This window comes from Talpa europaea (assembly GCF_964194135.1).
Source record: "Talpa europaea genome assembly, chromosome: 4".
NCBI classification, from domain to species: Eukaryota; Metazoa; Chordata; class Mammalia; order Eulipotyphla; family Talpidae; genus Talpa; species Talpa europaea.
In genome coordinates, this window is record NC_140070.1 from 111,671,828 (window position 1) to 111,693,883 (window position 22,056).

Here is a 22,056-nt window from a genome sequence, read left to right on the forward strand (position 1 = left end):
GGGAGAGCTGAAAAAAATGACTAAGTATAAAATCATATGCCCAGGATATTTCCCCTATGTTAATTAAAAGAACACAATATTTATTTGAATGCACACTTGTATAAATATCTTTAAAGGCCCCCAGATTTAAATCTAGTCCAAAGGGCTCATTTATAGGTGAGGCTATATGAAGCGGAGCCCAGAGGAGTGTCACAAGCTGAAAGTCCACACAGCCAGGCCATACAACTCTACTTTTCTATATGGCCATCTCTTCATTCACACATCAGTGAGGACATCTCTCTTAGCTGGCTCCTCATTTTCAAGCTAGTATAAAAATTCTTGGTGGTCATGCATATCTATGACCACCAGGTTCAATTGCCAATTAAGATTCCCTGGATGAGATGTTATACATTATTCTACTTGCAAGTTCAATTATTATCTGTTTTTAAGATGGGAAGAAGGCATGGAGCCATTTTACCAAATTAATTTATTACAAATTTAGGAGATTTGAAGGACACAGAGAAAAGAGACTATGGAGGAGACGAAGAGAAAAAACACAAAATGGTAACATATTTGCTGATAGGAACTAACAGAAAAATAAATGTTCAGAACACTCTCTATTACTGAAATTAATGCTATCTCAAATCTATCCAGTTCTTATCTTCTTACCTGGGGTGGCTCATAAGGTACCAACACACTCTGTCTTCCTGTGATGGGGTCTTCTACATACTGGGCATGGCTGTTCCCTTCTACTCGAATCAAATGGCTAGGAGGAGCTATCTGTCCTGCAAAATGGAGAAAGATAAAAGATAGTTAATTCTAGCACACTCCAAATACACAAAATCAACTGAAACCATAGAGACATAAAGTTGGTGACACGAGAAATAGTTTGTATAATAGAGGAAACATACATACTTAAAAAAAGGAGCAGACTCTGTTGCCAGACATCTAATACACACATTTTCATAACCTTTATAGCAACAGAAAGCACTAGAATGTTTGTCTATATTTATGGGAATAGTTTGAGGTTTCTGATGTATAAGGTAAATGACTCAAGGTTTTATTCTGACCTGATCAGCAGAGGGAATTTTGCCAGTTCCACTGAAAAGTGGAAGGATAAGAAGCACATTAATATTTAAAAAGCTTGAGAGAAGATGCTGCCCCCAAAATTACCAGCCAAAGTACTAAATAAGAGGCAACAGATGGCAAGGATATTATCTTTCCTCTTACCTATTCTGTTCTGCATCTTAAAGCCCCCATTTATATACCTTTTCTTCTTCATAAAAAATGAGTAACTCATTGGTTTTGTCATTCTGAAAAAAGCCCAAATTGGAGAATAAAAAGGGAGTGACATTTGAAAAAGAGGGTAAGCAAAATTTCATAAAACTGTGATTATTGGCAAAGTACAAAGCTACACAAGCAAGAATCTGATTCAAAAATTGGAAGCTATAAAAGTGTTTTCAGCCATTAACAACATATTTCTAGTCCACAAAAACGGACATTCAATGAAAATAAAATACCAAGTGTATCAAAATGCTCTGTAAAGCATCATACCATATTGCAAGAACTAAAAAATAACTATTACATCAAGCAATGTTAAACAAAAAATAAAATTTATGTCACCTTGATGGATCAAAGGCAGTTATGAAAATTAATAATAAACTCTAGCTATATGGAATGATCTTTCAGACATATTGTGAAATTAAAAGCAAGATGTAAACATATGAATAATGATGAGGGATAGCAATGTGTCAAAAATAGTTATGTTAAAGTGGGAAGATATTACTTTATTTTCCCTATTTAAATTTCTATCTATTCTTTTCCTCCATTATTTTTTCTCTGCCATCTTTTATATTGTTATCATTCAAACTTTTCAGCTATAAATTATTCCTCCTTTTAAATATATTTTCTATATAAATATTCTAACTCCCAATCCTCCTGCATTCTCATCATTCTTAGATGAGTCCAATACTTTCTCCTGTCCTTCTTTTACACTTTTCTGTATACATTACTTAACCTCCTTTCATACAATCTTAGAATATTGGGTATAAGCTACCCCTGGAAAATAGCGATCTCTTCTATAAAGCTATTGCTGGATCTGAGGCTCAGAACACAGGGCATGACTTATGGATGGATACAGAGCTTACAGGGGCTATGAGATATTTACTCCAGGTGCCTAGTATTTCACTTCACAGTCTCCCCTCCTAGCTGTTGTTCCAGAGCTCCCATTTATTCCTCTTACCCATTATTTTCATTCATTTAATTTTCTTCTTTCCCATTTTCCTTTTCTAATTGTTTCATATTTCCCCCTGTCATGTTCTCCCTCTTACCACTCCAGCTTTTGATTGGGCTAGCCTTGAAAAATTACTCTGGGAAAGACACTAAAGCTGAAGGATGTCCTAGCCCAGGCTGAACTGACTAGATGCCACATTGTTCTCCCACTCATTTTTTTTTTTTTTAAAGGAAACAGTAAGTAGTTGAGAAGTGAGTCTAGTTCATTTCATAACATTTTTACATACATATGTATTTTATAGCCCAATCATTGTGAAAGGGACATATTTATCCATTATTTGTATATCTAAAAATTATTTTTATATATTGTATCCTCAGATACTCTGTTATCTAAAACAGTGACCCAGTTACTCCTAGACTGCAGTGGTTGGAACTAGGCAGCGCTGTCCCAAACAAAAATCTCCACAGAATCTCTATCAACAAGGAGTTAATTTAAACAGCTGCAAATTCTTATTCTCCTTACCCTCATTGAATTCACGGCTCAGCTCATGGTTGGGGCAGCGCTTCACCACCTCTGTGACATGTTCAGCCTTCTTGTAGACGGGCATGGCACGGATGACAGCACCCTGAGGAGGCGGGGTCATCACCTTGATCTGGATGGGGCATGTCTTCGCAATTTGGCAGTACAGCTTTTTCAATTCAGTGGAATACTGCTTAGAGATGGGCAATGGAGAGAAGACAAGAACCACAAGAGATATTGTTACATTCCAAAACAGAGCAGGGAACATATGTCTACTTTTTGCAATATTATAGCTGCCTGTTCGTTACTGGTTACTCTCGACATGGCATAGCAATCTTACTAGAGAGAGTTATATATTGATCAGACTAATGCATTATTTTAAAGAAATTCTTAAGTTTACAAATGATTTCACATTTATCAAAACACATTGATGTCATTATTTCCTTTTATTGTCTTCTTAGTGTGAAGAAACTGAGTCTCAGTGGGGTTTAAATACCTTTCCCTATGAGCAGCGTCATAGAGTACCGGCACTTAAATGGAAAAGCAATGGTTTTATGTATTTAGTGATAGTCAACAGACTAATTTACAGCACTCTTGTAATACTCTAGAGAGAGAAAAGGTTTATGGAAAAAAATATTTAAGATGGACTATCTGGCAGAGCATGAAGAGATTTTATCTTAGGCTGACCATCTAGAAAATTACAAAGTAAACGCTCTCCCAAGTATTAAATTTATCTCATAGTATCACAGCGGAAGAGAATATGGACTGTGTAAGGAGTCATTAGCAGGAAGTACTGATTAGTTGATTGGCTGGTTGTTTTTTGGTTTTTGTTTTGTTTCTTTGTATAACTGGAAAAATAGGGTGGAGAAAACCTGAGACCTAGAACCAGAAACAAGAAGAAGATTCTACTCTATGTTGTTTCCCTCTCCTACCTTAGAGTCAGTACAGAAAAGGTTCGTTCTAATACTCATACCATATTGAACCTTATCACCCCGGTTCTCCAAGTCAGTGTAGTCCCACTCATTCAGATGGCAGGATTAACTCCCCTTTCATTCCCCCAGGCACTGGGATTGCCAGGGAAGAACAGGGCACCTAGTAACTCTCAAACAAAGGGTAAACACACACACACACACACACACACACAGGCAGACACACACAGAGGTTGCAATCATAAATTGGCAGCAACATTCTTCCAGGGGAAAGACACTGGGAAATAATAGTCAGAATGAAAAAGAAGTTCATGATTATGTTTCAACACAGCTCTAACTAAAGGTAAATGACCTACCAAAATGTACATTTAAAAATAGTCTCTTTATTTATTCCTCTTGAAACATAATCTTTATTTAAGTAATCTTTCTTTTTTTCTCCCAAGTATTTCATTATATGAAATTTTCAGTTAAAAATTTCCCAATACAAGAAGTATATTTCATAATCAGTTCTCCATGCCCACAGGTCAAGGATTAAACACAGCAAAAGAGTTTTGCATAGCTGAAAGAAATAGGAAGCATGCCAAACATCAACCACAGAAATAAAGTTCTACTTGGGAAACACTGAATGAAATCTAGATAGATATTTTTGTTCTAGTGTTTTTAACCAATTAATCTACAAAGACATTGTCTTTAATGATCTCGCTTTTATAGAGAATTCCAAGTATATAACCATCTTCATGTGTTTGCATTTTAGTTAGGAGATAATATAATCTAACTAAGAGTTTCATAAGATGCACCTTAGGAAAGATGACTGAAAAATAAGTCTGTCAGCTAACACCTGCAGGCAAATAAAGTGTCCTTCCAAGAATGTAAAGATTGCAAAAAAAAAGTGCTCTGAGTAAGACAGTTATGAGAAACATTCCATTTCAGTAATTGATGTACTATATGTCAAGTTTGACATACTAAAATATAAAAGTTCTGAGACTAAATTTAGGCGCCATCAAGTGTTCCTCCTCACTCATTCTCAGAGACAGGGGTGGAGAATGTAATTTTATGATAAATAATAATAGTTCACTATTTTCTGAGTTCTGTTGCAAGAAATTCATCCTTATACAACCTATGCGGAAGGTCTTAAAGGTATATAATCTCTTATCTGAAACCCTAGAGGCCAGATGTTTTAGAATCCAGAATTGTTTAGATTATAGAAAGGGAGTAAAGTTCATATAGCATATACTATGAACACCTGAGTAGGATTTGGGACAGTATCCCTTAATGACCCCTCAGCATTTCTGCAAAATACAAGAATTTTCTCTTAACTGTACAATGGCTATAAAGCTCACAGTTCAGACCCAACTTCACCACCAAATGAGTTTGCCAGGAACTTAAGATATTAAATCAAAACAAAACCAACTTTTGGTTTTCAGAGCTCTGTGAATTTCAGAATTGCAGATAACAGATAATGGATCCATATTATTATCTTCATTTTAGAGATAAGAAAATGAGGCAAGGAGAGGACCTGCCTGCGGTGACAGCAATCAATACAGAGGAGCCAGTCCTAGCCCTGTAAGGACAGTCCTTGGCTCTTCTCTTTCTCTAGTCTCATCAGTGCAAATTCTTTTACTTTTATATTTTTCTAACTTCCAACCTTGTGCTACCTTCCGAATCAATTAAAAAGGTATACAATCTTACCTAACATTAAAATGGAACTCAACAGTAGTCTAATTAACATCAACATCTTTGTTTCTCAGTATAATGTTGGCTCATATCAGGAAGAGGCCACAAGTGACAGAATTGAGAAAGTGCTGAATTAGAAGGAAGTCAACCCGGGTTCTAGTGCTAGTGTGTGTCAGTTTCTCTTCCATCTGTGGGGCATTCTAGAATAAGGTCCTGAACTTCATAAGACTTATGTGGTTGGTTTTCTACCAAGCTAACTTTAGTCTGTTTGCTGCATTGTCTTCAAATTGGTTCTATGAGGATCAATATTTTTCCAATACTAAATTCAGTCTCCTTGGCTTACAGTATATTCATAATTCCTTGGACTGGTTTGCTTCCTTTATGCCCTAGGAAACATCTTCACTAATATTTCAGGCTTTTCTGTAAAAATCACAAAAATTAGAAATCTGATCTACACCAAGATTTTAAAATACCTTGGTGACTCTAGTCATCAGAGACAGAAATTTTGAAAACATTGAATCTTTTTTTTAAAAAGATGAATTTTTTTTTTTTTTTAATTTTACACAAGAACAGGGGTAGAGGCCTGATGCGCGGGAGGGTGAGAGGAGTCACCAGAGGCAGAGCAGGGAACAGAACAGGCAGAGTGACGAAATACACTGCTGAGGGGAGCAGCAGGCGAGACAGGAGAGGTCTGCTGCGCCATGTGGGATTCTTACCGGCCAGCTGGGATCAAACCTGCATTGCAGAGGCTGCAGACTGCCTCACAGTGTGGCCCTCAACCGCCTGCGCCACCAGGGAGGCCCCCCACATTGAATCTTTTTAACTTCTCTCTTTCTCCATATTCCTGTCCCCTTCCCCCCTTCTCTGGGACTTTAAAAATTCATCTCTAAACTTCTCCCAACAACAACTTGAGATTCTTTCATTCTAAGGCTTGATTTATTCTTTTCAGTGAGTGTGCTTTGTTTCATATTAATCAGCTTTGAGTTACAATTTAGTGTAAAGTAGTACAACAATCAAGATGCAACACATTTCATCCCTTCTCACACATTCCCTCCATCTCTCTGCCCCAATGTCAAAATTATCATTTGCCCTTTTGCAGTTAATTGCCTCCCTACCCCTTTCCCTGGTAATCAACTTCCTGCTTTCTCTTACTGCACTTTTGTATCTTTAAAATTTCACAGAAGTGCAATAAAACAATAAATAATCTTGTGGTTCTGGCTTCTTGCATGTAGCATAATATTCTTGACATTCATTCATGTTTTTGTGGGCATCAACATTCCATTTCATTATGTAGTGGAATTCATTATTCATCAATTCATCAAATATTCATGGCTTGTATTTACTATGAATAAAACTATTATGAACATTTATATGCAAACATAAATGAGGACATTTTTTTCAATTGTCTGGATTAATGCCTAGATATGTGTTTGCTGGGTAAGTGTGTAATTAACTTTGCAAGAAAATGCTAAATACTTCTACAAAGATGGTGTGCCATTTTGTGTTACCACCAGCAAGAAACCTGAAATATATTGCATTGTCAGCATTTGATATTGTCGGTTTAATTACCACCCCTATAGGTATGCAGTGGATCTCATTGTAATTTAAATTAGTGACTCTCTGATATTTAATGATATTGAGCATCTATCTAATTAGCTCATACATGTTATGCATATTTGTATCTTTATATGATCACACACACACATATATATATTCACCTTATATTCCAACTTTGGAAGCATTTTCCACTTTCTTATAGGATATTTATAGTCTCAGTTCCTACACTCCACATGGAAACCAGGTAACTTAAATATTCCCATTTTGTTCTTTTTTGAAATTATTTTCGCTATTCTCAGTCCTTGAATTCCTATGTATAATTTATAAGCAGTTTATCAGTTCCCACAAAAAATGCCTGATGATTGTGTCAGATATACAGGTCATCTTATGGAATATTGTTGGCTGAGCAATATTGTGTTGTCTAATCCACAAACATACTATATATATATATATATATATATATATCCATTTTATTATAACTTATTTAATTATCCTCAGAAAAGTTCTATACTTTTTTCAGTGCGAAAATCTTGCATGTATTTTGTTAGATTGTGTCTTCAGTATTTTACTTTTTTAATTATTGTAAATGGTACTTTTAAAATTTAAATTTCTAATTGTTTTCCTAGTATATAAAAAGATGACCGACTTTTGTATATTCACTCTTTATCCTCTGATCTTGCTAAAACGATGAATTCTCATAGCTTTTTGTAGACACCTTATGATGGTCTACACAGATGATCATGTCAAGTATGAGAAAATTTTACTTCTTCCTTTCTAGTATGCATGCTTTTTTATTTTTGCTCTTCCTGGAATTCATAATATTTTAGTAGAAAGTTAAAAGTGACATTTGAAGATCCTAATAATTTAGCCAAACTAAAATAGAAATGAGATAAATATCTACCTCACTCACTCACTAACTGTAGGGTAAATGATTTTCAGGCTTTTCTGAGCTCCCACCATTAGGATTGCCCTGCCTGATGGTGGGTACCTGCATTTGTTACACTGTTATAAGCTGTGTTTACTTCTGTGAGCCATGACTGCAGTATTGAGATATTTACCAAGAGAAGAAGAGACAGGAGAAAGATCAGGAGAGAGAAGGGAAGAAAGCAAGCCATAGAGAAGCCCAGAGGGAAGACTTGCCAGAGGCTTGGAGGCCTCCTGGCCTCCTGGCCCACCAGCACCCCTGCCTGCTGTGTACCTGGTTGCTGTACTATATATATAAGCTCAATAAAAGCCTGAGAAAGCCACTGAGGGCTCCAGGACTCCTCCTTTATCCCTGTCTGCTCGAATCATGGAAAACTTGCTCAGTGGCCAATCCTGCCACTACACGAACTAATAAACACTTAGCGAACATAGATTCTGTAATGCCAGATACTCTGTTCTGTATTGAGAACAGAGAGAAATTCCAGGAATGCAGGAATTTATGTATCCTCACTATGAAGTGGGTCCTTGAATCATTAAATGAAAGACAAAAAATAACTCAATTCTTATACTCAAGTGTCTGATAGACCAGAAGCAGTGTAAAAACCAACAACCAGAACACGATCGGAATAACAGAAGTATGTGAAAAGTGTTATGTAATTAAAGGGGATAGAGTAGGCTACTACTGGTTAGTCAATTTGATATTTGTTGAGCAACTATTATATTCAGGTCTTATTTCAGGTTTGGAAATTCAGTAATGAACAAAAGCAAAGTCAATGCTCTAAAGATACTAACATTCTAGAATAAATAAAAACTATATCAGATGGTGATAATTTCTATAAAGAAAAGGAAATCAGGGTAAATTTAATGGAGACAGAGAGTCAAGAGCCATGATTTGGAAAGTGTTATATAAGGAATTCATTATTTTATCTAAGGTTGCCAGGGAATGGTCCATTGATAAGATGATAAAGTTAAAGGAAGATCTAAAGGAAGCACTGGAGTAAGACAAGCACACACTTGGGAAATAGTGTTCCAAATACTAGAGAAAGTAAGTGCTAATATCCTTGGGTGAGTATGTCTGTCATGGAGGTAAATTTTCTGCAGAGCAGAGACTAAAGGCTACAATTATGGGGTTAAAGATCAGAGATTAGAGAGAACATTTGCCTTACATCACACAAGACCACCTAGTCCAGGGTAAGGTTTCTAGTTTTCTTTGATGCAAGATAGGAAAACAGTGGAGGGGTATAAAGGGTGATTGAACTGATTTTAACTTTAATAAGATCACACTGGTTGTTATGAGAACAGACTTTATACATCAAAGATGGAAACTGGAGACCAATAAGGAGGCTACTACAAATAATCCAAATAAAAATGACAGTGACTGAAGCCAGCAATGGAGATGGTGAGGGGGAGGAGTTTCTACATAGGTTTTAGCTAGATGATTGGCTGGAAATAAGGAGAAAAAGAAAAAGAACTGTATTCTACTAAAGTAGAAAAAAAGAGTACATAGAGGTAGTGATATTTAGAGTAGACCTTAGAAGAGAAGTGACTCACCAACTAGATGGTGCACCAAAAGATGGAAAATGGGACATTCAAGGGGCAGAGCAGGCTTTCCGAAAAGAAGACTATCATGAACAAATTAGAGATGTTACCTAAGACTGAAATATAGATGGGCTGGAGGAAGAAGGAAGAGGAGCAGAGCACAAAGCAAGGAGGCTAAACTAGGAAGGCAGTGACCAAATTCTGAGGAATTAGGGATCTGTAATATTTGGGATGTCATAAGAAATATTTGGACTGTACTAGGAGGTGAAGAGTCACTGAAGATTAAAGGAGGAAAAAGACCTCATCAGTCCTATACAGCAAGTAAAACAAGCAAAGGGAGCAAGAATGAAACAAAGTAGGAAGAAGGATGATTCATCAGGAACAATTTAGACAAAATTTGAGGAGGACTTAAACTAAAATATAATGAATGAAAATGAGGAGAGAAAACTTAAAATTCGACCTTGTAGTTTTAATCATGAAGAGGAGGGGGAAGGATCATGACGGGTGGGAAGAGCATATGGGACTATGGTGATGGTGCACAGGTGAATTCGTGGTGGGAATTTCATGGGGAAATCATACATTGTACAAAAATGAAGGATGATGTAATAAATATATGTTTATAAATAAAAATTATAATAAAAATAAATACACAGATACACCAATATAGGCCAAGGAAAGTTATTCATTAGAACAAAAGATGCTTGTAAAAATATTACCCATTATTTGCTTATCCCTTTTCTAAATCAAAGCAGAAAGAATAAGTTTGTTTCAACACTGGATTCCCAATATTCAGTAGCCCATTGAGACTCAGTGAGTCAATGGAGTCTTCAACAAATAAAGACCAGAAAAGATAATTAGTTTTAATTCTGGATAAAGAAAATAAAACAACATGAGGTAATGCTGGAACAAACAGACTGATTTGTTGTGAAAGAGTGAAGGGCTTATTTCTCATAGTCAAAAGGCTTGGAAAAAAACTTTATCCAAGACTAACAATTGTGAGCAACATTTACGGGGCTAGAGATCAAACTAAAGACCAGACTTAAATTTTGCATATTCTATTTAATTCCCATATTTTATATAGTTATGTTACCTCCCCAGGTGTAACATTTTAATATATATCTTTTACAGATGAAGAAAACAAATTATGGATATGAAAATCCTAGACAACTGTAAAGACTAACATAAAAGTCAGATATTATGATTATTACTGAAGTCTCATATTTCTAAGTCCCTTCACATAAAGTGTCTAATGTAGCTGAAGTAATTTAGGGAGCATCATTGTGAAAAAATTTCAACATGATCAGGAAGTGATTGTTGCCAGCTAACAAAAGTGTGCATAAATTTGAATATTAACCATGTATGATCAATCACACTGTTCATATTTATCTCTAATCATCATCAAGTTCTAAACTGTCTCAACTTACTTTGTTTAAAAAAGTGAAGTGAATTTGGTATATCTGCTTCCATTCATTTTTTATACATAACAGGCATATTAGCATAAGTATATGTAATATAGTTTTATATCCCTAAGCTGCATTTCAATTACACTGCTCATAATTTACTTAGTAGTTTGTTATTTCATACCCCACATTTTAAAGATTTATCCATGTTCTTACATATAGGTATTTCATTCTTGAATTGAATGACAGGAATGAGATAAAATGAAGGAAGATCTTTAGTTTCATCTGTAATATTTTAAGAAAGGATTAAAGGCAGTAAGGAAAAACTTAACATTTTGATAGATATTTGGGTGTCTAGATTTAACTTATTGTTTTTCATGTTTGAAATACCTCCTAATTAATTTATTTTTAAAGATTTATTTATTTTTACAGGCCAGAGGAGCGGGAGGGTGAGAGAATCCACCAGAGACAGAGCAGGGAGCAGAACAGGCAGAAGGACCAAAGTACACTGCTGAGAGGAGCAGCAGGTGAGACAGGAGAGGTCTGCTGTGCCATGTGGGTATCTCCATGGCCGGCTGGGAATCGAACCGGCACTGCAGAGGCTGTGGACAGCTTCACAGTATGGCACTCAACCCGCTGTGCCACCAGGGAGGCCCCTAATTAAAATTTTTAATGAATAAATTTAGCCTGGGTAGCACCGACTTGAAAAATAATTGCAGACTTAACGATTTTAGAAGACAGAGAATAAAGAAACGAGATGTTAGCTCCCAGAAGGGACATTATAGCACATCTTATCCAAACCTTCTTCCATGAACTTTCAGATATAAAATTTAGATGCAGAGAGGAAAATTTGGTTCATTAGTTGAAGATATATTTATGGAGCATCTGATTTAAGTCAGGCATGTCCAGGGTCCCAGGGAGCTAACCATCCCTTACCCCAGGTGAGCTGGCTTAAAGGATGCACTAGCCTCCATCATTTCTAAAACTGTGATGTTTTCTGAAGAAAAAGCAGAGAGGATAGGCGAGAACATGAGGGTCTACTTAATTTGAAGGATCAGAAGGCATCCCTGAAGAAATAATTTCTAAAGGTGTGCCATTAAATATAGGCAATTTGGGAACACACTCATGTTTACTAACTTCTGGAGAGCTAGCAATACTGCTACAACTCCATCCCACTCTAATGACTGATTTTGCATTTTAACCAATGATTTGATTCTATGTCTCCATTATTATTATTTATTTTTGCATAGAAGCTTTGACTGGGGTATAGGCCAGAGGTTGGGGTGGGGTGAGAGGATTCATTAGAGACAGTGGGGAGCAGAACAGGCGAACTGACTGAAACACACTGCTAAGGGGAGCAGTGGCCAAGATAGGAGAAGTCTGTGGTGCTATGTGGGTTAGCTCCCTGGCTAGGATCAAACTCAGTCCTTATTGGTGATAGCACTGAGACTTAACTCTGAGGCACCAGGGAGACACCCTATATCTCTATTATTGAGTCATCTGTTTCAAGGCATTTTTAGTTTTAGTATCATTGTTAAGCTTTTCTTAGAAAGGTAAACCAGGAAAAGCTTAGAGACTGATTCAGTTACATAAGTTACAGAGGAGGAATCCAAGCTCCAAAGAGACAAGATTTGCTCAAAACACTCGGCAAATTGACCATCTTGACATAGGTCCTAAGTATATGTCCCTCTCCATGTATCATGTTTTCTTCACCATGTGCCACTTGGTGGTACCAGGGGGCCAACGTGACTTATATAAACAAAAAAACTATGATTAGAAAAACAAATAAAAAACTCTGAGGTCATCTAAAAAATAAAACATGATCTTCAATTTCCTGCAGGGATGTGAGAACATCCCATGTTACTTTTTGCCTCATTTTCACATCCTGTTTAGTTTATTTGCCTAAGAATTAAGATTTTCTCCCTAAATTGTAACAGCAATTTCAAAATGGGGCCTTTAACTGAAAAATAACATGAAATGCATACCAACTATTTTATTTTATTTATTTTTAATTTTTTTTTAAGACTTTTATTTATTTATTTACACAAGAACCAGGATACAGGCCAGATTTGAAGGAGGGTGAGAGGATTCACCAGAGACAGAGCAGGGAAGAACAGGCAGACTGACTGAAATACACTGCTGAGGGGAGCAGCGGGCGAGATAGGAGAGGTCTGCCTCACTACGTGGGACCCTCACAGGCTGGCTGGGATAGAACTGGCTGTGGACAGCTTCACGGCGCTGCGCTCAACTGCCCATGCCACCAGGGGAGGCCCACCAACTATTTTAAAAACCAACTCAGATCCTAGGTTCCATAAGTCAGCAGTGGGTTGTACCAATCTTTTTACATATTTAGAGAAGTGGATGCATTTGTGACTCTTTACATTATGCAAATCTTAATGTAAAATTAGAAAATTAAAGCCTAGGATAGAGATAAAGAAAAGAAGGGATATGTGAAAGAATTTGTTTCCAAAAATGGAAGTGATTGATCTCTCAAAAGTCAGACTTCTGACACTCAACTCACTGAGAAGCTTTTGGTAACTCATGATTTTCTTGAGTCTTGATCTAATCATTCATGTGGGGAACCTCTGAGGGAGTTCTGACAGATGATCTACAAAGTTTCTTCTATTTTGAATATTTTATGACCTGGTTCAAATCTGTTAAAGAAGTCAGTCAGCAGGTTCACAATGGTAAGGTAATTCTTAAAAAATGTGCAAAACAAGTGTTGATAATCTTTCTCATTTCTGACCAGAAATGCATAAAAAGAGTAGGAATCAATGTATGCATCATATGTGTGTATGATTATTCATTAGTGTGCTTATTCATAGGAAGTGCTAGTCTATGAGGAAGAATGAAAAGCCATTTTTTGTTGTTGTTGTTGGATTTCAACCAAATTTCCTCTCACACAGTCTTCAACATCCACACGTACAAAGTATTTCTATGGTGGGATGGAACAGAGGTGACTCAAAACTAACAAATGAACTAAACTTTTTGTGCTATATAATATCCCCAACAAAATGGAAAAGCGAGCTTTGCCTAAGTTTTATTTTGTCTTGGGCGGGAGGTAAGGAGGTTTTAGCATTTTGAGGAATGAACTCTCAAAGCCAAATATCATGTTCAGATAAAATAACTCCAGGGGATTTTGGAAAACAAGAGTAAATTCAGCTCCTTTACTAATAATATGTTGCAAAGAGAAAGGGGAAAAAAAGCATTCCAGTAACTACGACCCCACCGTCACCACCTGCCTCAGTAGACATACTATATTACACGCTCTTGGCTGCCAGACTAGTAATTCAGTATCACAATGCACAGAGATGCCAGCTAATATCTGCACGCACCTGCATAATTTTTCAAGAGTTCCCTTTCCTAAAGGTGCAACAAAGACCCTCCCTGCCCGCTCCAATAAAAAGAGAATTTAAAAAGCTGTACTCTTTCAGCCTCTCCCCAAGGAAATGACAAACTACATGCAAACCCCAAATCACAAGACTACCTTGACCCCCAAATCTCCAAGAATATAAATGGAATAAACTCACATGGCATAAAGAAATCAATAATAATAATAATATAACCCACCTTACCTCTTAATCCCTGGTCAAGTAAAGCTATTTTATAAGTATAAAGGTAAAGCCACCCTGATTCCCCTATGCCAGCTTCCAGATAAATCCACATTTGTATGCTATTATGCTAGGGGGGAATGTTTGTAATTTGTTTCTAATGTAATAATATACCCATTATGATCTATTGACTATTAGCCCACAAAATGAATCATAGTATATTATACTAGATGCATCTGTGGCCCAAAATACTTAGGGCAAATTAACTATCTTGCAGATAGTTGGGTCCTAAAAAGAGAGTAAAATCTAAGCCAATATTTAAAACAGCCACAAACATGTTAGTCTCAATTTCTGGTCATCTGCATTAATTTGGATTGATTAAAATAAAAGTAATAAGATTTACAAATAATCTAAAAAACAACAATCCTTCATTAATAGGAAATGCTAGGTGCACTTCTAATTATGATTTTTATAATCAGAGAGTTCAAGGGTACAAGAGGTAGAAGGTGGGAATTGTAGTATCTCAAATAACCTAAAATATATGACAAGAAAAAAAGGCAAGACTGAAATCTTTTACCATGGCATGCATTCAAGTGTAGCAATCATTAAATACAAAACTTATCTTACTTTAGACAGACAGAGCTATCTGAAAACATTCAGTCACTTATCTTTTGCCTTTCTAAACTGTATTTTTGGGAATTGCCAAATTAAACAGGCACTTCATTAAGTGTAAGAGGGTGATGAAACCAAAATTGGAATTGTAGGAAAGAAAATCATACAAAATAATGGGGCATTCAGAAAGGACAAAGTAAAGCTCTGGCAGCTGATCTGGTTAGAAGAAAAATTACTAGGAAGGAGAAATAAATGAATGTAAAAAATAAGGGTCAAAACAAAATTTTGATCAAAAGGCTTTGAGAAATTAAATATAAATATCTAACTCACTAAAATGCAAAGAGAGACTTAGCTAGAAACCAGATGACACGGCTTCAGTGTGGTTTGCTTGAACTATATTGAATCACCTATCACATGTAATCGCATGGCTAAGTATATACTATATTCTAGATTTTTCCTCTACAAATACATCCACTTAAGGAGTGTTATAAATATCACAACAAGGAAGGGATAATTTTTAAAGATATTTGATAATAAAACATATTTACTTTAAAAGTTTTAGCACTTGAATATATCCACTCCAAAAGATGTCAAGTTAATGTTCAATGATGGCTATAATGCACAGAGTACTGAAATCCAAGAGAAGGGAAGGAAGAGTGAAATGTATATGTGGTTTGGGGTGAGATGGGGGTGTTCTCTTGAGAAGTCAACTTTAAAAGGGCATGTGGGAAACCAAACGATCATTCAAGAACCAATTCCATTATCCTGCATAATGAGGCAGTACATAGTGTCCAGAGATTTGTGGAAGGAAGTCAAAATGACAAGGTTCAAGTCCTCCACCTGCCCAGTGACTTCCTGCATCACCTTAGAAAAATCATTTCCCTAATTGGGCTGCAACTCCTTCAATTACAAATAAGCATTCCACTTAAAACTGTGTCAACTCGAAGGACAGGGAAATTTGCAAAGTGAGCTTGCAAGTAGGTCCCAGGTCACATACTCTAGTAGATCTATTGTAATGATCAAGCAGGAAGAGATCCCAAAATTGGCCCCATAGTCATCTGGCAAGGTATTTGCTCTCCTCCCCGTCTCCTTCCTGCCACAGCCGTCTAGCTGCCAGACATGTACGAATTGTGCTCTTGATGCTTAAAAAAAATCCTTCCTCCAAGCACTTTTCCTGATGGCCCCCGCCAAAGGGCCGCCTGTTGCCACCTGTCAGTTGTAGGGATTAATTACCTGAGCTGAGGCTGGGAGCGGCACATTCTTCCTGGGGCCGCGCCCACAGATGTTGACATCAAGCAGGTGGGCTGTCTGCTACCCCGCTTACCATGAAGACCAGTCAGGAGCCAGTGGGGGCCTGGCAGGTAAGGGGTGTGTGTGTGGGGGGGGGGCGACTCAGATTGTACTACAAGGGAGAAAAACCATGGCAGGAAGGAATGTGTCCTGGGACCTCTCTGGGAGGCCACAAGTAGAACCGGGCCAGTCCTGGGCACTGGCCTGGGAGGCAGCTGCATTCTCCCTGCTGGAGGGTGGCATGTTGGCACAGAACTTTGGAAGGGATGGGGGGTGGAGTCTGTCAGCCTCAATCTAGTTGCCTGAAGGTATGAATTTGGAAAGCCTGTTTAAAAAGATTTGACAGACCTGATTGGTAATTTTGCAACTTTATCTCCCCAGGAGGGTAAAATGACCTTTCATTTAGTGTCTCCTGCCAGTGCCAGCCCCTGCCAGCCCTGCCTGACAAGTACGACTATTTGCAGTTACTGTCAGAAAGCAGGGACTAGAAGGCATTTGTTAGAATGACTGGTATACAGTAGGTACTCAATGGGTGCAAGCTTGCTTTCAATATTACCTAAAGTCACAATAACCAAGGGAAGAAAATTGTGGTGAGATGATACTCCTGTTTTATAGGTTTGAAGCAGCACTCCAATAAATGGTAGAAATGAAAACTCAGGGAGTCTGTGTTCTCATGCCATGAGCTACTCTCAAAACCTAGCATATGGGTACTCCAGCCCCTTCCACAAAAGAGAACTGACCATTCCCCAGCAATAAAGGAAAATACAATTATCTGAGGAGAAAAACTGCTTCTACTGGGAACCTTGGACAGATAGGACAGAGACCTCTTAGGCCATACCCCAATGCTTGTACTCAGTTTAACTCCCCAATATCTAAATCAGAGAACAGACTCAGAGCAAGATCACACCAGAAGTGAGCAACAAGGCAGAACTGGAACCCATGACTTCTAGCCTCCAAACACATGAAGTTATCTGGGGGTGTACATGGGAGTGCTGAGGCAGTGGGCAGATAGGAGCACTTCTGGACACACATATAAACACATACTCTAGATAGAAGACAGTCATGACTTCAGCTTCCCCTTCACTGTAGCAGTAGCAGGTCTGCAGACCAGGCTGTCCTGCAGGGCACCACTCTGTTTCAGCCTTATCCATAAGGGAGAGACAGTGTCTTCCTTTGCTCTAAGGGGGACTCACCTAGCCCAACAGCCTGCAAAGCCTTAGGCTCCTTCATCTGTCATTTCCCTACCCTCAGGCCCAAACCCAGTACCTATCCGGGTATGTCAAGAAGGCAGTTTTGGGTCAGAAGACACTAATCTTAGTGACTGACTGCCAAGAATAAGTTTTATCCCCAGTTCTAGGACAATGCCTCACACTGTGGCTCACAACCTAGGAAGAGTCCCTTCCAGTTAGCTTATCCTCTTAATGCATGGATGCTAGAGTTGAAAGTGATTTTCTATATTTACACACACACACACACACACATATTCTAAAATGACCCTATCTCTACAGGTCAGTATTCTACTGACCCATTCTCTACACACATACTTGTATTCTAAAATGACCCTATCTCTACTGTGTCTTTCCGAGGAACAGAAACACATTAAAAAAAATATTCATCATTGGAGGCATTTATATTCCTACCCATATGGGATGGTCCAGGCAACGTCTGCAATATAATGCAAAACATATTTTGTTCCCTTTCACTAGGTCTATCACTTGTTTGGAGCCTTCATTTGAGAATCAACCATAAAATTAAGCCCTCTATTCTAATCACGGTGAGGTGCTTGAATCTGTGAGAAACTGTAATGGAAGGCTAGCGGGCTAATCTGGTCAGAAGCAATGGGAGAATATGTCTAGACAGGACAGAGGTTAACGGTTTCTACTGACTTCCAAAAAGTACACCATCCCTCACCCAGTGGGGTAATCCATAACAGTTTAACGAACATTTCCACGTTTCATTTAATTCTCAGTTAACTCTATGAGAAAATCATCTTTATCCCACTTTTGTCAATAAGGATCAGAGACCCAAGTTGGAAAACAAATTTTTACAACAAAGCAAGGGAAGAAGATGAGGCCAAGCTTCTAATCTAGGTTTTAATTTCAGATCAAGGGGATCTACTGTGTATGTACACACCATGTGTACACATGCTATGATGTCTCCCTGTGCATTTATGGAGCCCCTGCTGTGTCGAGTCACTATCCTACCTAGTAGGACAAGGAAGGTTAAGGAACAAGTCCTTGCTGTCCAGAAATTTAACATCTAGGGATGCTTACCATTTATTAAAATTGCTGTCATATAACAGAATAAATTTAAGACACAAATACAATGGAACATGAATCCCAAATTGCTATCCGGTTTCAAAGTTCTAGAAGCTTATCAAGAGACCTTGAAAATATTTATTACCTCATAGGCTCATAAACACTGCAGCAAATACCACCCAGACCTGTAGTTACATCAAATTTCTAAAGTTAAATCTTTGATCAAATCCTAGATACTATTTTGCAGGAAGATAGATTTCTGGTATCTCTAATATTATATAGAAAGATACTACTGAATCAAGAAACCAAGAAGAGAGGCAGAAAAGGAAAAAAAAAAAAAAACTAGAAAGTAAGTTTTACCACCATCATTGAAATTAAGAATCTAGTTCTCAAGGTTCTGAATTGTATTTCCAATGTTGCGAATAATGCATCGTGTTTTATTATTATTTTTTCTGTGCAGAGGAGAGCAGTAAACCACCTAGTACTTCTATCTATAATTCAGTACTGTCCTTCTGACAGGAACTAAGTCAGATTAGCAAAGAGTTTTAAATCTCTCCATGAAAGAATACCAACAATAATTGTTTAGAATCATTGTTACTCTGATATTTTATATCCTTCATTCCTTTCACCTTAGAGAAATGGATGCCCAGGTGTAAATATAATAGGATTTAAAAATGAGCAAAATGAGTAGCAAATGGATTTCAAAACATAAACAGAGGCTGTGCTTGCTGATCTTTTTAGTCTTACTGTATTTTTATTACACTTAAGGTACCAGGTGCTTTTAAGTGGGCTATAATGAACTTGCAAAAAAGTTTAAGGAACTTTAGGGCTCTTCAACTAGAAGCGTTCATAAGGTTCCAAGTTAACAATGATAGGATGGATATCTTTCATGACTACACCAATTTATAGGTAAATTGCTGAGTTTCTTTATTCCAGATAAGTACAGGAAGTCAACATGCTGAAATACTGAGATCCTAAGGGTATTGTTAATATACTTCCAAAAAGGAAAGGTGTAACTTAATAAATTAGATCAGATTTGCTCTTTAATACCTTTAATCCAAGTCTTAAACTTTTACTCTCCTCCTACTTCAAATGCATCCATAAGAAAGAAAATAATTTTGAGATCTCTATTTCCATGGTTAATAATTAGGGACTGTGTGCACCACAGTATGTATCTGTGTTCGCTGGGGTAGGAGGAGGTGGGTGGGAGAGATTTAAACAAACCCTTTCCTCTACTTGCAACACCTCTTAAAAGCTTATCACATTGTTACTTCCTATTTCTTTACAGTTCATTTGTTTAAGATGGAAACATGCTTCATCTTGCTTGCTTTTTCTGCATTCTTTAAACATAATATTCCAGTTAGTCTCAATGGGGAAAAGAATGCAACATAACTGTCTTAGTTATGCCAAGGAGTTGCAGAGTTATCTATTAAAATGTTTTAGTAATAACGAGAAAAATAATAAAAGAAACCCGTTAAGAGCAGTTGTCTTTGCCAACAAATTTGCACCATTACTAGGAGGGACAAGAGAGGAAGGAAACAGATGTGATGACACAATGAAAAAAGGAAGGAAAAAAGGGAGGGAAAGAGGGAGAAGAAAAGGATTGAGGAAGGAGAGAGAGGTGACCCAAGGGGCTGTGGAAGACCAGAGTGATAGTTGAGTTACATTCAAGCTCATGTGCAAATTTTTTGTCGCCTTACTAATGCTGAACTTCGTTTGGTAAGAGGGATGAAAAATTCGAAATTCACTTGTGTTTCAAATGATGTTTGAGCTGGGTAAGAATTGTCAGCAGATAAAATCCAGCAGACCCAGTTAAAATTGAATGTCAAAAATAACAAATCAAATTTTAGTATCAGTACCTCCCAAATATTGCATTGAATTTTTTCATGCCAGCATTGCGTGTGTGTGTGTGTATATCTGAAATTCAACCGGAGATCGTGATTTCTTTTCTAAATCTGGCAATCCTAGCTGGGAAGGATATACAGAAGTTCTCTTATATTTTTATTATTGAACATTTTAGATTTATTGAAACTCACAGGCCCCTAACCTATCTTCTACTGTTACCAACATTTAGCTAGTCACATTTCAGGACAGAGGAAATCTTAACAGGCATGACTGGGAAGAGAGGAATATTTTGTATAAAGGGGATATAGCAGAAAACAAGGCATGAAGGCAGGAAAATGAAACATAAGTCATTTTCTGCTGACAATGAAGCCTCACCCCTAACTGTATTTGAAAGCACAGTATGCTGGGAAGAACACAGTGGCCCAGAAGCACAAGGTTCACTCCCTATGTACCAAATAGTGTATGCACAAGGAAAGTTACATAACTCTTTTCATTTCAGAAGTGAGGGTAATACCTGCCAACTTGACAGGATTTTTTTATAAGGATTAAATTTGATAATATATACATGTGTGCACTGAAAAATGTGTAGCATTTAGGAAACAAAAAGGGATTATTGTTAATAGCAGGAGATTGGGACTAAAAGGAACTCTTTGATCAGAGCATGACATGTGTGGAGGTCAGTGTGCAGTCACCAACAATGACCCTCAAGGATCCTTGATCTGAACTGGTAGAAAGATCCCTTTGCCTGACACTGAAGAACAGCTGAGTGGACAGGGATGGGGTCAACTGCACCAGCTGATCCATAGGTATCAATATATAGGCTAGCATAGAACAGGGACAGTGAAAATAGGTACAAGAGATATTGCCAAAACAGATCTATAAAATGTGACTGTAAATTTCTTAGGGGTGGGGAGAGAGGATGAGATAAGAGTAGGTGGCATAATTTGGCTAATCAATATCAAAATTTTCATAGATCACAGGGCAAAATCTTTGGTTTGTCCAACCTTAGAAGAGGTATGCCTCCCATTTGCCTATTAGTACCAAAGCTAGGAGGTCTTTTCTAAACTATTTCATTTTCTTTAATTAATTGCATTAACAAATGCTGACAATTCTAATGCTTTGGGCATATTCAGTTGCATATCATATGCCAAGTGAAATAAGAAAATCTACTCTAGATAGATTCTTTGGCAGTTAATGCCACACATATACAATTGATATATTTCCTTAGAAGAACCAAGTAAAATGATCTCTTCTTCCAAAACTGACATTTTCATGAATGTGGACCATAGACAGAACCAAAATTGAAATATCTTAAAAGCAGCAAATACACATGGAATAAAAGCAACTCTTCATTTATCCAAAGGAAGATGCATTGTAAGCACTTGCTTCAAAAGTTGATCCACTGAGAGTAACATCTGTCTTGTAAGGCAAACCTATCCTAACCCATTTTGATAAAACCTCCTGTAATGACTTGAACATAGATTTGCTCTGGTTTAAGGCAAACAGTTGTTAAAAGAACAGGGACCAAGCAGGCAGCAAGAATGCATTTGCAAAGTTTTCATTCATTAAGCTCATTATATCTGAGATACCAACTGGCTGATAAACAAACACCATAGTCAATATTTCCACTCATTTCATCTATTGGTCACCTGATTCATTTCCAATTAGGACTTAGACCAAAAAAAAAAAAGTGTAAATTATTTCTAGTTTGAGAATTAAGGAAGGAGAGCTGGCAAAAGATGGCTT

General features: G+C 37.3%; 1 protein-coding gene across 9 annotated transcripts in view; it reads right to left on the reverse strand.

Moving 5' to 3' along the window:
- The window catches only part of TP63 (tumor protein p63), a gene marked incomplete at both ends in the record, with an annotated part of 199,268 nt that overhangs the window by 25,118 nt on the left and 152,094 nt on the right, over positions 1–22,056 (reverse strand). For all 9 annotated transcript variants that reach the window (XM_084231727.1, XM_084231726.1, XM_084231728.1 and 6 more), the window contains 2 exons: positions 649–764; positions 2,735–2,921. In XM_084231727.1, the coding sequence (XP_084087853.1) occupies positions 649–764; positions 2,735–2,921 (303 nt within the window). The remainder of the gene's footprint in view (positions 1–648; positions 765–2,734; positions 2,922–22,056) is intronic.